We start from the raw sequence: 22,021 nt of genomic DNA, 5'->3' as shown, positions 1-22,021 counted from the left end.
TGCTTGGCCTGTTGTGTTCATCCAGCTTCACACTTTATTATCTTGGATTCTCCGCCCTCTCTGATGAAGGGTCTAGGCCCGAAACGTCAGCTTTTGTGCTCCTGAGATGCTGCTTGGTCTGCTGTGTTCATCCACCTTCACACTTTATTATCTTGGATTCTCTAGCATCTGCAGTTCTCATTATCTCTGAATTAGTTGAACTAGTTTTTTTTTGAAAGGTGTCTATCGTGTGTGACTGAATCTATTGCTTGTGTAGTTCAATGTTTCAAAAAACAGAAACCATGGTAGCTATGGGTGGTTCCAGTTTGAAGGATTGGATCCAGGCAAACTGGAACTGTGCAAGCTCAGGTTACATCTGCTGAGATCACAATGAGGGAAGAACAAACAGAAATCACTTTCAATATGCAGTGAAACAGAACGTATTGAGCACTTCCAGTTTGCTTGATGTACAGAGAAAATCATTTTACAGTCTATATAATTAACTTGAGAGAGGAGTTAATCTGGAGAAGATTGTGCTGTCAGCTGTTACAAGGTAAATCCTCTCTTTTTGTGTGTTTTATTTCAAAGGAATAGTTTAATTGGAGCTTAAGGTGTGATAGCTTATTTGCGTTATAGTATATTTCGAACGTTCAGGTCATAATGTGGAAAGAGAGTGAAAATTTGATTCATGTTTTATTTTAAGTTTTCATCAAGTCAAGATCCATTGATAGTGATTCCAACTAATTACATGGTAAAACTAACATTCTGTAAATAAAATAGGGAAACACAAAACATGACAATTGCCATTTTTGCAAACCTTTAACGTTTGTGTGCCTTTGGCTACCTTACAGAGTTGATGATTTTTGATCATTTCTGGGGTAACATTTCACACAATAATGGCAGATAAAAGTGGTTTGAATAATTGGTAATGCAGTTCTGCAATAGTAAAAGTACAACACTGAATTGACTTACGATTTGAATTGAATTATTCAAATGGGGAATTAATGCCATACTTTCCCAGTAGTGATCTCATAAAAGGGAATTGGGCAGCATCAGAACTTATCTCACAATGTCAGTGATGTTAGTACTCAGTGTTAATTTTAGGTTCAATTTGAAGGCATTCGAACTACAAAAAGTCTACCGTACACTGTAGTTAGTTTTTAAATCTAATATAATCCACTCATAACTCTTGGTTATTGAATGCTGACATTTCAACGTTCTTTAACAAGCAGTCTCCCTCTTAATATTTAAAGCTATCCAGGGACTGCAGGTGTTTTATCAATGTGGAGCATAGTCCTGTCTTCACTTAGTGTCCATAGTCCTCTCTTTTCCTCGTTGATGGAGAGCAAGAGACGGTACCTGACTAAATCTAATGCCTCACAATCCACTACCATCTTCCCCCCAATCCCACCTCAGTCCAGGAGTTCTGAGATCCATTGTGGCAGATTAGCTAACTCAGCACAAACCAGGGATCAAACCTGGATCCTTATTGATCTGTTTGGCACTTTTCCATATTGTAAGGCAACGTAACTCACAGAGGTATTTGGCAAGGGGCTGGGAGGCAGAGCGTGGCGGCTTCAGGCTTGCCTGGTAACCTCAGACAGAATCAATGGCACTGTGCAGCAAACTGTGATGTACGTGTACCATGTCTTTAAGAGCATTCATCTTTAAGGACTCAATTTTTACAATGTTGTGACTATGCTTGCCATTTATTCTGTTATGGCTTTACAAGATGCGTGTATCACAGAAATCAGTTGGTTTGCTGTACTATTTGCTTCATAACTGGGAATATGTTTTACTGTTTTAGATAGGCTAATATAACTAAAGGGAGATAATCAATCCCTCATAAGCAATTAAACCACTATTATCAACATGATGTTCTGAACAGCAGTCTAAAACATTGTGTTAATCATGCTAATCTCCTAGTTTAAATTGGGACACAGCAGACATTCTAACAGAATTCAAAATTGTGTTCAAAGCTTGGTTTCTAGATTCCAATGTGCTGAAGTAGAAAAGCAAGCCATTAAGATATGCTAAGTAATGGGGAAGAGGTCTACACAGATTTAACATTTTAGGATTAACATCTGGAAAGCGGAATGAGTCCCAAAAGACATAGATTATTATTTGAAGACCAAATTGGAATCAGGTTAAACTTTCATCAAACAGAATTCATGTCATTAAGACAGAAACCCATGTAATCCATTTCCAACTTGATGTGCAGGTATGAATAAAAGGGCTCACAATGTGGTTTTTCAGATGGAGGTGCTCATAAACGGAATTGTTAAGCCGGTGATTGCACCAGTCCCTAAGGATGTATTTCTAAATAATTTGCTAGACAAACTAAAGACTTACAGCATTGCAGGGCCACTGAGGGATGGACATAAGAATGAATCAATCCTCCCAAGTTGATGAGATTTACAGGTCCTAACTACAAATTCAACAAATGGCAAATCACTAGAACATCCAAACATAGCAAGACATGTATAAGGTGTGCCAATCTGTATGGACCAGGAAAATGTGTGGCTTTCAATCAATTTTGCAAGTGTTTCTAAGATTCCATGTGGTAGAAAAGGCCATTAGCACAGACAGTGCACAAGAACAAAGTTTGATGTAGCAAAGGGCCATGCACCGACCCAAGCAGATTGCTCTCACAAGGAGTATATTCAAGCTACAGTAAAAACCATTCGTGATATCCTGCCAGAGGCAAATGGTATATGCATGAAGTGCCCAACAAGTTAGAATCTTACCATGAGACATAAATAATGAACATATGTTTCACACTGCCAACCTCATGGAAAACATTAACATCATCATTCCATCTAAAGTGTTTACAAATGAAATGACCTGTTCTCAGAAAGCTGATAATTACTTATTATATTGGTGAAGATTGACAAAAGGGGCCAGCACTAATATACTGCCTTTGTGAATTACCCACTGACATGACAAAACCTACAAATGTAAATCTTTCGGCATTTAACAGTTCACCAGTTCATCATGCAGGATCGAGTGCTGGATGGCAAGTACAAGCCATCTGACTGGATGTCACAGATGGTCTACATCACAAACACTGCAGGGCTAGTAATTGCAGGTATACTAGTATGTTGTGACCTAACACTAGTCACTATTCATTGAACCTGACAGACATTGGAGACGCAAATGAAAGTACAACAGGTTATTTAAGAAAAACTTACAGAGCTAAATATGGATGAAGAACAGGCACTTCACTTTCTTCAGAATTAGTGGAGCAAAAATCTCAGCAATCTACTGAGGACAGAAAAGTTAGATTTCAAGAGGAAAAGACTAAATTATTAGTTCTGGACTTGAGAATATCATCTCTGGGGTGAGGAGGTCTTTAGACCATACCTCAGCTGAGTTCATAAAGAATGACATGCACATAAAAGAGAACAGGTTTAGCAGGAGCAGGTACAAAACTGTACTGAGCTCAAAGCAATGCTGAATAAAATGACAGACCTGCAAAACCAGGTAGCGATACATAGTGCACAGAACAAGGAGCCGCAAATCATTCATAAGACATGTTCTTTCAGAAATAAATGTCAGTCATGATACGCTAATGAAAGAGCTCAAGCAGAGTACGGAGGAAGCTAAACAATAAAACATGAAAGCACTGTGGATGCTGTAAATCAGGAACAAAAATGGAAGTTGCTGGAAAAACTCAGCAGGTTTGGCAGCATCTGTGAAGAAAAAATCTGAGTTAACATTTCGGGTCAGGTGATCCTTCCTCAGAATGGAAGCTAAACAATTACTGAAGTGGAGGCAAATGGAAGAGGACCAAGCTTGTAAGAAAACAATAAGAAAAAAAATTAGTTGAAGAGACGGGATAGTAATGAGAGGCAGTTATGAAGGAAAAAAAGTACTGGACCAATAGAAAGATAAAACGCTGATGCGATTAAAAGAATACAAGATGTAAATCCACAAGCTTCAAAATGAGCTGGCAGTTCTTAAGGAGCAGTAAATTCAAACAAATTTGAGCCATTCAATTACAGCTTGAGGAACGGTCAGTGGATCTGGAACAAATTTTGACTGCGCTGCACCATGATAAGTATGTTCAGGAATGACAAATGCGAACAAAAGCCTTGACAACTCCTCTGAAGTCACCATCCCAAAATCTGAATGTATCAGCAAATTACCTTTACATTTTAGGCACTTATCAAGAGTTCTTGTGGTACAGTGATAGTGTCCCTACTTCTGAATCAGGAGGCCCAGGTTCAAACTCAACCTGCTCTGGAGGTTTATGATAATATTCCCGAGCAGGTTGATTAGAAAAGTGTTTACATTTTATTTTCGGCTGACTTGTTATTGGAAACAATTAAACTTTCTTTTGGAAAGGAAAGGGATATTATACGTTTACATTGCCTTTAAGAGAGTTTACACTTAAGGATTCTGTGTGTGGCAGGTATACGATGTTGCAAGTCTGCCTGTCAGTTCGTCCGCTTTGAGTTTGTAAGCTGTAAGAAATCAATTTCTTTGTTACAAGGTAAGAAAACAAGAGGCTGGAAGAACACAGCAGGCCAGGCAGCATCTGGAGGAAAGGATCAGTCACCGTTTCAGGTATTACCCTTCTTAAGGACTTCATTTCAATGTCCAATTCATACTTCCAATGAATTTTACTTTTTTAAATAAACTAAAGTTGACAAGGCGTGATGGTCTCATGGTGTTAAGACTAACTAATAATCCAGAGATAATGGGAACTGCAGATGCTGGAGAATCCAAGATAACAAAGTATGGAGCTGGATGAACACAGCAGGCCAAGCAGCATCTCAGGAGCACCTGAGATGCTCCTGAGATGCTGCTTGGTCTGCTGTGTTCATCCAGCTCCACATTTTGTTATAATAATCCAGAGAACCAGGTAATATGGCAGAATACAATAAATAAGATCTGGAGAAAGTATATATGCTATTCTTTGGGGAAGGAAACTGCCATCCATACCCGCTCTGGTCTACATGTGACTCCAGACCCAAAGCAATGTAGTTGACTCTTAAATGCCCTTTGGGAAATTGGGAATGGGCAATAAATGCTGCATGCTAGCCAGTGGCATTCACATCCCATGAATGAATAAATAAATTGCTGATGACCAATTGACTATTATCAATAACATGACATAACTGTACAAACAAGCAGGCACGATCATCATAAAATCACGGAATTAGTATGGCACGGAAGAAAACCATTTGACCTGCAATGGCTGCTCAAACTAATATTATTATCTAGTGTTAATGTCCTGCTTTGTCTCTATAACCTTACAAATATTTCTACCCAAATAACTATCCAATGTCTTCTTGAATGCCCCAGTTCAATCTGCCTCCATGGCATTTCCAGGCAGTGCATTTCAAACCACATCTACTGGCTTACTGAAAAAGTTTTCCTCACATCACCGTTGCTGCTTTTGCAGGTCTTGTTAAATCTGTACCCTCTCATTTTTGTCCCTTTTACAAGTGGATTATCTTCATTTTTCTCTTTCCAAGGATCATAAAGTTAAATTCCCAGATTAAGCTACGACTCTCTGTACTTTAAACCGAACATGGGAGGATCAGTTTGAAACATCCTACCCTGGAGTATGATCGGGCCGGAGTGAGCTTCAATGGTATCATGTTATTTTGTTCATGAGCATCTTGGAAATTTGAGGGACTGTGCATAGGAGAGCCGTATACCAACATGTCATCGGATAGATCAGCCGTTGTAACATGAAATGATCCTGCTGTCAACATTTTTCCTGAAAACCAATTTGAACCACACCCTGTGAAACTGGTAACAGCAGTTCTCAGACAGTATTGCAGTTTCATTGCGGTTTCCAGTAGAAGTCGAAGGTCACCGTATGGCTATACCATCACATGCGTGGGCACAGTTACCTCCCCAGGCCTCATTTTTGGGTATGGGAAATTAACCTGTACTGTGACCATCGCCTGCAGGTTATACTTGCTTCTCAGATGTTGATCACTCCCTGGAATCCTGCTCCAGTTTTTTCCACTGGCACGCCCAGTTGACCATATTTTGTCTACCTCATTCTGACTGTCTATCATGTATTTGCCTACTTTGACCTTGTTGCAAAACTCTGCCTTTGTGAACTTCTTTTTGCTTAATTACACAGCATGGAAAATTGAGGTCAGCTACCCCTTCATAGCACCACTTTGATATAGAAAGTGTTTGCCTATCCCTGGTTTTGGGACTCTATCCCTTCATTTGATATTCAAAATGGAGCAGACATGCTGAAAATTGGATAACATTGAATTTCTATAATGATATCTTCAAAAGGTCCAGTGGTCAAGGACTTGCTCAAAAACCTATACATATTTACAACACAGGCAGAGACCAAATGGCCCCATGCGTCCAAACGGATTAATAAGTATTTGATTAAACTTATCCTATTTACTAGTTCTTGACCTGTACCCCTAGAGGCCACAGCAAAGGAAATTAATATTTAAAAACTGCTTAAATTTTCTGACTCTACCAGGCAGTGAGTTTTAGACTCCCACCAGCCAAGTGCATGAAAATGGTTTCTCCTATACTCTCTTCTGGCATTCCAACACTTTCCTTAAACCTATACAACCCCTACCCACCTTATTTCCCCTATTGTAATGGTAAAACATGTCTTCCTATCCATTCTATCTATCCCCATCAAAATCTTACACAACACGAACAGGTCCCTTCTCAACCTTTGCTGTTCCGAGGAAAAGAACCTGATCCTATCCAATTGTTCCTTCTAGCTCAGACCCTCCAACCCAGGCAATATCCTGGTGAATCACCTCCATACCCTCTCTGGTACAATTACATCCTTCCTAAAACACAGTGACCAGAACTGTGATAGGGTTAGGCTTAGGGTTAAGGTTAGGGTTAGGGGTTGGATTAGGGTGGTGCATGTATGGAATGAGCTGCCAGAAGAAGTGATGCAGGCTGGTACAATTACAACATTTAAAAAAGCATCTGGATGGGTATATGAATAGGAAGGATTCTGAGGGATATGAGGCAAATGCTGGTAAATGGGACTAGATTTATTCAGGGTATCTGGTTGGAATGGACTGGTTGGACCAATGGATCTGTTTCCATGTTGTATATCTCTATGACTATAACTGCACACACTACTCTAATAGTTGCCTAACTAGTAGTTTGTACAATGCCACATAACCTCCCTGCTCTTGTATTTTATCCTTAGCTAACAAATGCAAGTTTGGCATTGACTTTCTTAACTATGCTATCCACTTGCTCTGCTTCCTTAGGAATCTGTGGATATGCATGCCAAAACCCTTTGTGGGGTCCTACCATCATACTGTAGTCCTTGCCTTGTTAACCATCCCAAATGCATTAACTCACACTTTTCTGAGTTGACTTCCATTTGCCATTGCTCTGTTCACCTGACTGTTATGTTGGTATCCTTCTACAGTTTATGGAAATCTTCCTCACTATTACCACCACACTAATTCTCATGTTAATTGCAAACCTATTGATCATAAACCCCAAAAGATTAATTATTCTCTGCCTCCTCCCTCTTAGGTATCTTTGAATTCAACATGTCATTTTGCATTGAGTCCTGTGGGCTTTTATGTCCATGAACAAACTTCCATGAGAGAACTTAGCAGTACTGAAACACAACCTTTTCTGGTTCCCAGCCCTCTTGGACCAAATTGTATCTTTTCTTATTAACATTAGCCTTTCCTCTGTTTTGAACTTTTTTCCCAACTCATTCTTATCCTTTTCCATAATTATCCTAAGTCTAACTGAGTTACAGTCACTATCTCCAAAGTTCTCACCTGCTGATTAACTTTTCACCTCCTAACATAAGGTCCAGAACTGCTCCTTCCTTAATTAGGCTTTCTACGTACTGAAAAAAAAGTTCTTCTTGATGTAATTTACAAATTTTGTCTCGTCCCTACAAAAATTAATCTGTATTTAGCTGGTTAAAACCAATTTTATTAATGCCTTAATAAGATTACACTTCTCTGAAGTTTGATTACATCTTTTCTTGTCTCTATCTCTTTGTCTCTCCCTGAGTATTACTTGTTCCTTTTGTGTTTTATATGTACCCATATGGCCTCATTTGGTAATTTTTCGAAGATATTATCCCCCCTCACAGTTATAATTAGTTTCTTAATCAATATTGTGATTCCCTCTCCCCTCACCCCAACTCTCACTGTTTTCCAATGGTGAAACTTGTTTCCAAGTGAGATGCACTTGGGAGCTCCCTCACTACCTGCTTGATCCTCTTCCTCTGTCTGATGGTCACCCAATCTCTCTCTGCCTGCTCTTCCTTTAGTTGCAGGATGACAACATCCTTTAAAGTGCTGTCCTCAAACCTCTCAGCCTCATGAATGTGCTGGAGTGCGCTCAGTTGCTGTATAGCTCCACGACTCCCAAGTCTTTGTGGCTGCAACCTGAGGCACCTGAACACAGGGTCAGTCAGCCTGCTTAGGAGCATCCAGGATTTTTCACAGTGCATATACCTTAACTAAAGAGAAGATGGACTGTTGCCTTTATTTAACAATTACACCTGCTTAAGTATAGATCAGAAAAATATTTTCTTCACTGTCGCTGCTGCTGACTCTCAAATAGTTCACCCACTGGCCTGGCACTCTCTGCTCTCACTGCTCTGTGGTCTCACCACCAACACATGCCAGTCTTTTTCTGGGACTTTTCTGCTGTCACTGCTCCTTTTAGTCTCCCTACTGCCATGCCTCAGTCCCACCTAGCGCCTGCTCTGGCCTGTCTGCTTCTGGGAATCCTTCACTCTCACTAAAAAAAAAATGAAAGAACCGCAGATGCTGGAAATCAGAGAGAGAGAAAAGAAATTGCTGGAAAAACTCAGCAGTCTCACAACATTTGTGGAGGGAAATCAGAGTTAACAGTTTGGGTCAAATCACTCTTCCTCAGAATTGATGGTAGCTAGAAAAATGTTGGTTTATATGCATAAGATAGGGTGGGGGTAAGGAATAAATAACAAGTGGGGATAAAGCCCAAAGAGAGAGAAAATCAGTTGGATAGACAAAAGAGTGGACAATGATCTGGCTAGGAGGGTGAAAAAAATCATAACGTCATAGTATTATACAACACCGAAACAGACCCTTCAGTCCAATCAGTCCGTGCTGAACACAATCGTCAACTAAACTAGTCCCCCCCTGCCTGTTCCTGACGCATATCCCTCCAAACCTTTCCTACTCACAAAGGTATTAATGGGGGCTGTTAGTAGCTAACAATAGGTTATGTGTAATAGCAGATCATGTGATAACAAGGCCTGGTATGGGGGTTAGGGTAAGGACATGGGAGAGTTCAAGCCCTAAAGTTATTGAACTCAGTATTGAGTCCTGAAGGCTGCAGGGTCCCCAAGTGGAAAATAAAGTGCTGTTCTTCCAGCTTGCACTGAGCTTCGCTGGAGCACTGCAGCAAGCCTGAGACAGAGATGTTGGCCAGTGAACATGCTGGCGTGTTTAAATGGCAGGCAACTGGAAGCTTAGGGTCTTTTTTGTGGATGGAATGCAACTATGTGCGAAGTGGTCACCCAGTCTACACTTTGTTTCCCCAACATTGAGCAAACAGTGAACGCACTCCACTCTCACTCTTCCTTTTAATCTCACTGTTACTATTCCAAAATCCCATGTAGTTTTGTTGCTGATCCAGCTACTTCTCTGACTGGATAAGATATTAGGTGTTTGGCAGATATGACTCTAATCCACAATTTGTGCTGTGCTGATCAAACACTCACTTCACGAAGTGCCAAAAACATATGCTGATCTAATTAAGACCATAAGACATAGGAACAGAAATTAGGCCATTCAGCCCATCGAGTCTGCTCTGCCTGTTGCAGCTGGTGCCCTCTTTCTTGAACTTGGCATTAATGGCCCTGCCCCATCTGTTCATTAACCAGATTAAATGGGATTCCTTTAATAATGAAAAAAAATCAAAATTCATTTCATTCTCAAAGTTACACATCTCCCTCACAGGTGGGCTACAAATTTAGGAAAGATATAATGTAAATGGAGGCAGGGAGGCAAATGGAGGAGAGAATAAAGTAGAATTGAATAGGTATCACAGGTACTTGGAAAAACTATTTTTGATGCCAAAATGTACATAGCTATTATCTGGGGCAAGGAACTTTACTGCCCAGAGAGTTCACATTGGCTCCAATGTAGCTCAACACACTAATAGGAACTTGCCTTGTGCTTATGGCCAGGATACCTGTTCCCAAGGTGGTGCACCAACTCATTAGTACACTACCACTGCCTATCACACTGTACTAATTTCCTTCTGGGCTTTGCAGCAAGCATCAGAGTCTGTCATTAACGGAAGCTTCTAAACGATTAGAGAGGGTCATCAATCAATGGCTGCCAAGTATCTCATTAGTTAACATTGTACAAAAGAAAACAAAATAGCTAAGTCATTAGGATCTCTGAGCCCATTTTCAGATTGCTATGTATGCCTTTTGAGCTCCAAAATGGCTGTACACATGAAACCAAAAAAAAACTGCAGATGCTGCAAGTCAGCAATATAAGCAAAAACAGAAATCGCTGGAAAAACTCAGCAAATCTGGCAGCATCTGGGGAGAGAAAGCAGAGTTAATGTGTCTGGCCCATTGTACAGGTGCTGAAATTCTCGAATAAAAACAGAATTTACTGGAAAACTCAGCACCATGGCAACATCTAGGAGACAAAACAGAGTTAATGCTTCGTGTCCAGTGACCCTTCTTCCTCTGAGAGAGAGAGAGAGAGAGAGTGAGAGACACTAATATTGGTTTAACCTGAGGGTCACCAAACCTCAGGCAAGAGAAGAGGTTGAGAAGGAAACTCTTTCCTGGTAACCTCAGCTGGTGCAGGAATTGAACACTATTAGCATTACTTTGAAATAGAGCAATCATCCAGCCAACTAAGTTAACTAATTCCCACATAAGCAGCTATCAAATAGTTATTTGGAGAAATCTGGTTCTGGACCTGTGTTTGTGGAGCCTGCTGTTTTGCAAGTTAAAACCAGTTTCAATTAAAGTTATGAAGGGAATGTGCTACTTCGCTTTCAGCAATGAATCCAGCGAGAACAGTAACCAAACCTTCTTGTCTGTGATTATTGTTAATGAAATGGATTTGAATGATGTGTCACAGTCTCTGGAGAAAAGTAATAACCTATATTGGTATGTTTAATGCAGACAGTGGGTGGTTTAATTTGTTTTGCTGCTGGCAGCACACACCTCTCTGAGTTTTGTGTTGGTTTGCTCTTGTTCTATTTGGAGTAATAATTTTAGCAAAGTTCACTGTTTGTTCAGTGCTGATTCTGGCAAATATATTTAGAACTATACCAAAGGGTAGTGAAATCAGAAGAAGGGATGTGTCATGACCAAAGAATTTGTTACAAATTGTAACCAAAGACAGAAAAGAGGGGGTGATGCTAAAACAACAAATGTAGCAATATTTTCATCATTTCTCAAAGTAACTTAATTTAATCCTTTCTCTCACAGCCCAAAGCTTCATCAATGCTCTTGAACTGAAATAGGTATCAGGAAATTGTCCCATCACTCAAAGGCAGAGGTGTTCTTCACTGTAGGTAGGAAAGAACTTGCAGAGTTACCTAAAATTAAATGCCTTGCCCTGAACAATATGTAATGGAACCTACGAGGGAGCAAGCTATCCTAGATCTAGTCCTGTGTGATGAAACAGGAATAATTAATGATTTACAGTTAGGGATCCTCTTGGAAGGAGCAATCACAGTATGGTCAAATTTAAAATACAGATGGAGCGTGAGAAGGTTAAATCCAGTACCTCTGTTCTGTGCTTAAACAAAGGAGACTATGAAGGAATGAGGCAGGAGTGAGCTAAGGTTGAAAGGGAGCAAAACCCTTTTTTGGGTGGGTCAATTCAGGAGCAGTGGAGGACTTTCAAAACAATTTTCCACAGTGCTCAGCAGAAGTATATTCCAGTGATAAAGAAGAACCATGGGAAAAGAGAGTGCCAGCCATGGATGTCTAAGGAAATAAAGGAAAGTATCAGATTGAAAAGACACACACACAAAAAAGCAAAGAGTAGTGGGAAACTAGTAGGCTGGGAAATCTTTAAAGGCCAACAGAAAGCCACAAAAAATTTATAAAGAAAAGTAAGATAGATTATGAGCTTAAACTAGCTTAGAATATAAAAACAGGCAGCAAAAGTTTCTATAAATGTGTAAATCGTAAAAGAGTGGCGAAGGTAAACATTGGTCCTTTAGAGGATGAGAAGGCCAATTTACTAACTGGGAATGAGGAAATAGCTGAGACATTAAACAGTTATTTCGTGTCGGTCTTCACAGAGGAAGACACAAATAACATGCCGAAAACTAATAGCAAGAAGGTTATAGCAGGTGAGGGCCAAAAAACTATCATTCTCACTAAGGAGGCAGTGTTGGGCAAGCTAATGGGCCTAAAGGTAGACAAGTCTCCTGGCCCTGATGAAATGCATCCCAGGATACTAAAAGAGGTGATAGGGGAAATTGCAAATGAACTAGTAATTATTTACCAAAATTCACTGGACTCTGGGGTGTTTCCCGCAGATTGGAAAACAGCAAATGTGACGCCACTGTTTAAAAAAGGAAGTAGACAAAAAGCAGGTAACTATAGGCCAGTTAGCTTAACTTCAGTAGTGGGGAAAATGCTTGAATCTATCATTAAGGAAGAAATAGCAAGACATCTGATATAAATTGTCCCATTGGGAACACCCAGCATGGGTTCAGAAAGGGTAGGTCATGTTTAACTAATTTGGTGGAATTCTTTGAGGACGTTACTTGCATGGTGGACAATGGGGAACCTGTGGATGTGGTGTATCTGGATTTCCAGAAGGCATTTGACAAGGTGCCACACCAAAGGCTGCTACATAAGATAAAGTTGCACAGTATTACAGGTACTGTATTGGCATGGATAGAGGATTGGTTGACCAGTAGAAAGCAAAGTGTAGGGGTAAATGGGTTTTTTTCTGGTTGGCAGTCAGTGGCTAGTGGTGTGCCTCAGGGATCAGTGTTGGGACTGCAATTGTTTACAATTTACATAGATGATTTGGAGTTGGGGGCTAAGTGTGGTGTGTCAAAACTTGCAGATGACACTAAGGTGAGTGGTAGCGCAAAGTGTGCAGAAGACACTGAAAGTCTGCAAAGGGATATGGATAGTCTAAGTGAGTGGGCAAAGGTCTGGCAGATGGAGTACAATGTTGATAAGTGTGCGGTCGTTCATTTTGGTAGGAATAACAGCAACATGGACTATGTTTTAAATGGTAAAAAATTGCAGCATGCTGCTGTGCAAAGGGATTTGGGTGTCTTTGTGCATGAATAGTTGAAGGTGGGACTGCAGGTGCAGCAAGTAATTAAAAAGGCAAATGGAATTTTGTTGGTCATTGCTTGAGGGAATGAGTTTAAAAACTGGGAGGCTATACTGCAGCTGTATAGGGTCCTGGTGAGGCCACAACTGGAGTACTGTGCGCAGTTTTGATCTCCTTACTCGAGAAGAGATATACTAGCACTGGAGGGGATGCAGAGGAGATTCACTTGGTTGATTCCAGAGTTGAGAGGGTTGGATTATGAGGACAGACTGAGTAGACTGGGCTTATACGCATTGGAATTCAGAAGAATGAAGGGAGATCTTATAGAAACATATAAGATTATGAAGGGAATAGATAAGGTGGAGGCAGGGAGGTTGTTTCCGCTAGCAGATGAAACTAGTACCAGAGGGCACCGCCTCAAAATAAAGGGAAGCAGATGTAGGTCTGAGGTCAGGGGGACTTGTTCACCCAAAGGGTTGTGAACCTGTGGAATTCCCTGCCCAGTGAAGCAGGTGAAGCTACCTCGCTGAATGTTTTTAAGGCAAGGTGAGATAAATTTTTGAATAGTAAAGGAATTAAGGGTTATGGTGAGTGGGCGGGTAAGTGGACCTGAGTCTCAAAAAGATCAGCCATGATCTTATTAAATGGTGGGGCAGGCTTGAGGGGCCAGATGGCCTACTCCTGCTCCTAGTTCTTATGTTTATGTTCTCATCCCAACAGCAGCAGTAGAAAGAATATGTGGCAGAGCACTACATCACACAAAAACAGACTTATAGGATTATAATGACCTCCTCCTCAATAAATAATGTTAAAAATAACTATAATCACTAATGCCCAGCATTAATTTTGCTTCTTGGCATCTTACTTAAATCCTTGGTCCCAAAGATGTGTAAAATTGTCTTTGTTTCTCTGGCATCTTTCCCCTCTTTCAGTAGCCTGTACCGATCTAATTTTGCAGAAGTTAAAAGCAGACTTGTTGCTTTGACGACTACACTGCTAATAAAGTCAATGTGTCCAGCTGCAGGCAACAGAAATTCTGGGTGGAGCTATCGCAGCTGTGAGATGAGGTTAGGAACAGGATCTAGAGAGAAATCAGACAGGTCGATGTCAGTTTGCTGTCACCACATTCTTCCACCCCTAGTCTCCCAACCTCCACCCCATATGTTCCCACCACCTGGTAATTTTGCTGAGACTAGAATGGGACCTGGCAGCGGCAAGTAGTTAAACTGTAACAATGAAGAACCCACTTAGGGACAAACTGATAATGCCATAGGAAATGTACTGGCAGTGGACAGGTGACCCACTAAGACCAAACCCTACAGGTCTACCAATGGCAGACAGGGGAACCTTCAGGGCTCCTTTAATTTTCCCCTGACTCCTCCCGGAGTGGCAGTGCCACAGGCACCACAGCCTCAGAACCCTCTGTTACAGGGGCTCTCCCCGCACATTGATGACATTGGCATTGGTGGCCACAGTATATTTTAAGATAACAAAGTGTGGAGCTGGATGAACACAGCAGGCTAAGCAGCATCTCAGGAGCACAAAAGCTGACATTTTGGGCCTAGACCCTTCATCTGAGAGGGTGATGAAGGGTCTGATGATCCCACTCCTGAGATGCTGCTTGGCCTGCTGTGTTCATCCAGCTGCACACTTTGTTAGCTTGGATTCTCCAGCATCTGCAGTTCCCATTATCACAGTGTATTTTAAGTTACTTTTCGTGTTTTTATGATGGCACCTCAATCTTGAGGCACATTCGGAATCCCCTACCTGCACTGACACTGCCTGACTTCCCAGTGGTGGTTTTGACCAGAGCTTCGGGGATTCCCAATTTACCATCCCTAATTCAGCTGGGCTTCCAGACATACTCTTCTTTATTGCTGTTTCTAAATACATCCTGCAGCTGGGTGAGACACACAAATCAACACGGTCAGAGTTTTATCTCCAATGGCTTGGGTTTGTCTGGCTCCACCTTCTGAGAGAGAAGTTTAATAAATATTCCATGCCTCTTGGCCAATATGAATCACACCCTGTCTATGAAATGGATTTCAGGTTCAAACCGACTTACAATTATCCACGTCATGGTATAAAAACCCCACACACTATTGACACGGAACTGCCTAGTCAATCAGGTGGAATTTGAATAAACAGGAGGAAAAAGGTGGAGTAAAAATAGCAAACCCTCAAGCAGTTTTCACAATGAAAAGATACACAAAATTCTTTGAGAAAGGGCGCAAGGGCAACATAATGGTATACATTACAGGATCAAGGAAATCCACTCCTTAAAATAAAACTTCGAAACTAGAAAAATGAAATGCCATTTTTACCCTTATTCCATGCTCCCTACTCTCCCTTCATTGTTGGCGATGGGAAGGCATAAAACCTCACAGTACTATAGCTGGGCTCAGTGCAACAATGTTGAAATTCCGACATTGTGAATGCAGACAAGGAGGGAATACCTAACAAAGTAAAACTTCGGAGAATCGATTACATTTGTGTAAAGCATAGATGGAACATACAAAGCAAGAAAATTATATCGGCTGCTTACCCTATACAACACCCAACATTTGGTTGCAATAGACTGGTCAGTGCTGGTTCAAGTGGTTCCAAACGACTTCAGTGATTCAGGTATCCTTCCACCTGTGAATAATGATATACATGCACCTTTTGGTTGCACCTTTGCTGCTGGCTGAAGAGGCCAATCCTTGAGTGGTAGTTTCTACCACAAGGGCCTCGCAGGAAGATACCAAGAGTCCTTTTGGCTTCAGAAGAAGGTTACTGAATTTGATACATTAGCCCTGTTTCTCACTCTCTCTCGAGATGCTGCCAAACCTGCTGAGCTTCTCTAGCACTTTCTGTTTTTGTGTCCTTGTGGGTTGTCCTTTTCCATGTTGGAGTTTGTTGCTGTTGCCTCTAGAAGCATTTCATTCATTCGGTTAAATGCTTGTGATTTATCCATTCCCTAAAGAAGACAATGGCATGAATATTGCAGTGACATATTTTATTGTCTGTTTTATTTCTTAACTGCACACAACATGACACTTTAACAGTGATGTGCATGCATATTCCTTGGTTTGGAGCTTTCACTTAGTTCCTTCAGATTTCCACCATCTGCTGTATTTTGTTTTGTTTGGATGGGCAGGCTTGGGTGATGTTGTTGGTGATTGTTGTAATGATTGTACTCAGCCTTCTAGTCTGTACTGAGGAGCAGATTATCTCAGCTGTAATCTTCTTGCAACTGTAATGCATAGTTATAAAGTTTCACTCAAACTAATAGGTCACTTAGTTTAATGTGGACTGACACACCCATTGCTCCTATTCTACCAATGACGACTGACCACAGAAAATGCACAGCTCCCTCACAATGTGCCCACAATCTGGCCACTAATCCACCCTGACCACTCCCATAGCTCACTTTGCATTTGATCCTGGGATGACCTTTTTTAAGCCAAAAGCTGAGATGAGCTGGCCAAATGAATTGAAAAATAAATGCTTAGGGATAAATGAAGTGAGTCTGGAGGGTGTAGAGGTTATTTCCTCCTGTGTCTATGTTCCTGCCTTCTAGAACCTTCTCCATACCAACAAAGATTTTTTGTATTATTCCTAGCTCACGGGTACCTGGTGCTGGCACGCAGATGTGGGAGACTGACCAATTCCACATTACTGATGTCCTCTCCTTGAACAGTCCTGATCACCATCTCAGAAAAAAAAACAGTAATGTCACTAAACTAGACAGGAGCCAGACTAAAATTTTACTTTATTGATTAAACTTAAATGCAGAGTAAATTTAAGCCTAAACAAGGACACAAATTATCAAGTGAAATGCTGTACAAACCCACGATAAACATTTGTACACCATAAACAATTGCTTATGAGCTAAACTCATCATATTACTGACAGATCATGGTTGCTCAGGAGCCTGGAGCTTCGATGGCAGTAACAATTGTTGTATAATTACTGGGATCTTAAACTGACAAATTCAACAGCACGACTGCTGACAGAATGAAGCAGGTGTTAGATGGAAAAAGAACAACTGAATATGTTGTTGATCATGAAGGAGTTCCTTGGTTACAGTGAGGTGATTTACACAGAATTTGCCAATTCTGCCTGGTTAAAAAATTGCATGTTCAATATTTCATTCTTCAACATTTATGTTTAATATTCATCGTAGGGAAAGATGTAATTTGTCTCTGATTTGACTTTGGGTGTATTAATGAAACATATGAAAAGAGAATGCAATGAAATTGAATGATGTATTTGCTTGATATTGCTGCAGACCTATGTCAACAAACTCTGCATTGAATTAAAATTTGACTACCAAAACCAGCTTTTTCTATTTACAGAGTCTGTATAAATTTATCAATGCAAAGCAACTTCCATCATAAGCCACAACAAAATACATCTGTGTAATTAATTAATTTAAAATGCAGTATCAATTTACAAAAAACAAGCTTGACTAAGGAAGGGATAATGGGAACTGCAGATGCTGGAGAATCCAAGATAATAAAGTGTGAAGCTGGATGAACACAGCAGGCCAAGCAGCATCTCAGGAGCACAAAAGCTCCTGAGATGCTGATGGCCTGCTGTGTTCATCCAACTTCACACTTTATTATCTTGACTAAGGAATCCTATATTAGACTAAATCAAAAATATATTTGCATTTTTGTTTGGAACTCTCAATTAAACCACTGTATATTAATCTCTTTAAAATGTAGGATCTACAATAATAATAAAAACCTAAAGAATGGTGGATGCTGTAAATCAGGAACAAAAACTGAAGTTGCTGGAAAAGCTCAGCAGGTCTGGTAGCATCTGTGGAGGAGAAAACAGACTTAACATTTCAGTCCAGTCACCCTTCTTCAGAGCTGATGGTGGCTGGGAAATTGTCAGTTTATATGCAGAAAATAGGGAGGTGGGTGGGGTAGGGAGTAAATGATAGGATAGACCCCAAAGAGAGAGAAAGACAGTTGGACAAACAAAGGAGTTGCTAACGATCAGGCTGGGAGGGTGAATAGTTGTTAATGGGGACCGTTAGTGACTAATAACAGGGGGTGTGTAGTGGCAGGCTATGTGGTGACAAGGCCTGGTGTGTGGGGTGGGGGCTGGGACATGGGTGAGTTTAGGCCCTAAAATTATTGAACTCGATATTGAGTCCAGCGGGCTGTAGGGTCCCCAAGCGGAAAATGAGGTGTTGTTCCTCCAGCTTGCGCTGGTCTTCACTAGAACACTGTAGCAAGCGGTGGGGGATGGAGACAGGCTGCAGTGGGGAGAGAGGTTACAGCTGTCCCTTCTTATCAGGCTCCTGGGCTTTCTAAGATGGGTTCCCCTCAGCCCTCAGTTGTTTGGCCACAGCCTTCCTACCCTTTTAGCTGGTACCTCCTTTCCTTCCAGCATATCCCATACACTCTTTTCTCTCTCTAGGGATGCAGTGACGATCTCAGGTGAAGGAGCAGTACAGTACTGGCTGTAGCCACTGCTCCTGATTTGGAGGCCTGTCAGTGTCTGATTGGCCAGCAGCTCTCTGAGGAGGCCCTTCCTGATTGAAGAAAGTCTGTACTATACTCTCCCTCCATTGCCTTCACCTTCTTCCTGTAACGTGTAGACCAAAACTGTAATCAATACTCCAACTGTTGCCTTGCTATGATTTTACATATCACCTTCATATCACAACTTTGATCTTCAATACTGAGTTCGAAAGGAAAAGGCACTCAAATTAAGATGGACAGATAAAGGACTGAGATAGTATTCAAAATGGTTGGAATCAGGGCAGATGTTTTTGAGTTTCAGCTGCTAGCACTGAACCTTGCCCACCAGAATTGCAGATTGGAAAACCCTCACAACTTACCATGGAAAACCAGGGGAACAGCCCTCAAAATTTGCACAAATAATCCTTAGGTAAACCACGAAGGAATTAATGGTTTAAGGGGTCAAAACAGATTCCCTGGATGTGTCTGGGAATGGAAGGTTTGACTTATAAGGAGAGACTGGTTAGGCTGGGACCTTTATTCGCTGGAGCACAGGAGGTTGAGGGGTGACCTTATAGAGATTTATAAAGGATTTTCTTCTCCCAGAGATGGCATTCCCTCTAATTTTCCTTAACAGCTGCATGGGTTCTCAGGGGTCCAAGCATGGCTTCTGGAACTGGATATCAACCACAGGATCAGCATGCCACTGCTGACTGTTGGGTGCAGAATATCAGAGCAGCTGCCTCTAAGCAGCTTAGAGGGAATGTTGCACAGAAGCCAGAGAACATCTGGAATTCTCTACCCCAGAGATTGGATCACTGAAAGTATTTAAAAAGAAGGTAGATAGATTTTTGAAATCTGGGGGAGTTGTGGGCAATGAAGAGCTGGTGAAAGGAGAGTTGAGCCTTGGCCATGATCCTAATGAATGGTAGGTCAGACTTGAAAGGCTGAATGGCCTACACCTGCTCCTATCTCTTGTGTTCTCAATGCTTTGGTCCACTGCCCAATACTCCTTTATGCGAGTATTACAACACTTCTGTGTGGGTTCTTGGGGAGATTTATTTCATTAGATGCTCTACATAAATAAGTGCTGCCATTAAACTAAGACAGTGCAAATTGTGGCGATGTCCCTTGGGGTGCAGTGGTAGACTCCCTAAGCCTGGGCTGAGTGGGCTAGGTTCAAGGCCCAGCTGCCCCAGAGATGTGTCATGCAAGTCTGATAAGATTGATTAAAATAACTATAACTCATCCAGTGCATTAATTTCAAATTTCTTTTCTCTATTCTGTAGATTCATCATCAAGTTATTGAGGAGCCATGAGCTGGAGTTTACTCCGTGATGTTTTGAGCGGAGTGAATAAATACTCCACTGTTGTGGGGAGAATCTGGTTGAGTGTTATGTTCGTATTCCGAGTCCTTATCTATGTGGTGGCTGCAGAACGTGTCTGGAATGATGAACAGAAGGAGTTTACCTGCAACTCAAGGCAAGTTGGTTGTGAAAATGTATGTTTCGACCACTTCTTTCCAGTGTCGCACTCAAGACTTTGGGCACTGCAACTTATCTTGGTTTCTACCCCTTCTCTTCTGGTTGTCATGCATGTAGGTTACAGGGAACACCGAGAGAAGAAGTACAAAAAAAAGCTGTACAAAGACAAAGGGAACATAGATGGAGGTCTGTGGTGGACCTATTTCTTTAGCCTAGTGTTCAAAACAGGAGTTGAGTTCAGTTTCCTGTTTGTGCTGGCATGGATGTACGATGGCTTCATTATTCCTCACCTTTTGAAGTGTGAGATCAAACCTTGCCCTAATGTGGTGGATTGTTTTGTCAGTCGGCCAACAGAAAAGACCATCTTCCTCTACTGCATGGTTGCCTCCTCGGTTCTGTGCATACTGCTAAACATTTGTGAGATGAGCTACCTAATCTTAAAACATTGCAGAGATTGGTGTGAAAAGAGATCTGTGAAGCAGGCAAAACGATTGAAATGTGGATGCCGTCCTTTAGAAACGAATCAGCCTCAACGAAAAGGACTTAAAAATGGCACTTTGAGGTCTTCTGTAAGTATGTGCACTTTGTAAAATCAGAGCAACAGCAAGACAATCTCTGATATTGCGAATGAAAGCTGGCTTTAGAGCAAGAGACTTTGGTGGACAGTTACCTGTTATTTAAAGAAATAAACCAAACATGAATTATTGCATTAACAAAGACAGAGAATGCCAGAGAAACTCAGCAGGTCTGGCAGCATCTGTGGAGAGAGAAACCGAGTTAACGTTTCAAATCTAAAAACGCTTTCCCGAACTTTCACAGTCATGTTGGACTCGAAGTGTTAACTCTATTTTTCTCTCTCCACCGTTACTGCCAACCTTGCTGAACTTCTCCAGCACTTTCTACTTTTACTTTAAATCTTCAGCACCTGCAATATTTTGCTTTTATTTGATTTATGGAGCTACTGCCGAGGAATCTTTGAAGAATGTTTAAAATTTTTACTGAAAAGATTGTGGATGTGTAGAATACTAACTTCAACATGCCTTAATTACATATAATTTTGAACCAAGCTTTGTACAATTGAGTGCAGGACACATGGGTCAGCACAGAACACACGGTTGCCATATTAATTACAAAAGTCAGTTATACCTTTGTAAAAGATTATATCTTTAGTAAAAAAGATCTCCTCCCGAGTACATCTACAAATTGTGTAAACTTGGCAAGTTGATCCTAAGGTGAAAATGACCACTTATTCATTTTGATGAAAAAAAAATAGCTGTTGCGTTTTTGGGTAATCGTGAAAGTGGGTGCACAGTTGAGGAAGTCATTTACAAAGACACAAGAGCTATTGCACAGACAGTATTTACTGTCAGCCAGGCAGAATTATGGGAACATAATTTACGTGTTCTGGCGTAAAGATGTGAGGGTTGTAAGCATGCAGAGATTTTACTTCTCCGTCCTTTCGTCTTACTTTCTGACAATGACTGTAATTTGTATTGTTTATTTTACCCTGGTAAAGTTAATCCGAATTGTATCCTGACTGTTACGTAGTACATGAGAAAATGCAATCAATCATAAACAATTATTTCACTGTACGTGAAAAGACTTCCATTCATAAAAACACATTAAAAAACCCTGAATTGTATCAGTGATAATGGGAACTGCAGATGCTGGAGAATCCAAGATAATGAAATGTGAGGCTGGATGAACACAGCAGGCCCAGCAGCATCTCAGGAGCACAAAAGCTGACGTTTCCGGCCTAGACCCTCTGACGTTTCGGGAGGGTCTAGGCCCGAAACATCAGCTTTTGTGCTCCTGAGATGCTGCT

The 22,021-nt window shown here is 41.1% G+C and overlaps 1 protein-coding gene across 1 annotated transcript; it reads left to right on the top strand.

Moving 5' to 3' along the window:
* Positions 1–413: 413 nt before the first annotated feature.
* Positions 414–21,869, top strand: LOC125452175 (gap junction beta-7 protein-like). The gene is made up of 3 exons (XM_048530255.2): positions 414–532; positions 4,475–4,548; positions 20,002–21,869. Exon 3 carries the CDS (start codon positions 20,028–20,030, stop codon positions 20,784–20,786), a length of 759 nt encoding a protein of 252 aa, XP_048386212.1. The 5' UTR covers positions 414–532; positions 4,475–4,548; positions 20,002–20,027; the 3' UTR covers positions 20,787–21,869.
* Positions 21,870–22,021: the final 152 nt, after the last annotated feature.

Source organism: Stegostoma tigrinum, chromosome 4, assembly GCF_030684315.1.
Source record: "Stegostoma tigrinum isolate sSteTig4 chromosome 4, sSteTig4.hap1, whole genome shotgun sequence".
NCBI lineage: Eukaryota > Metazoa > Chordata > Chondrichthyes > Orectolobiformes > Stegostomatidae > Stegostoma > Stegostoma tigrinum.
Note: the sequence above shows the minus strand (reverse complement) of the source record. Positions and strands in the feature narration are given on the sequence as shown.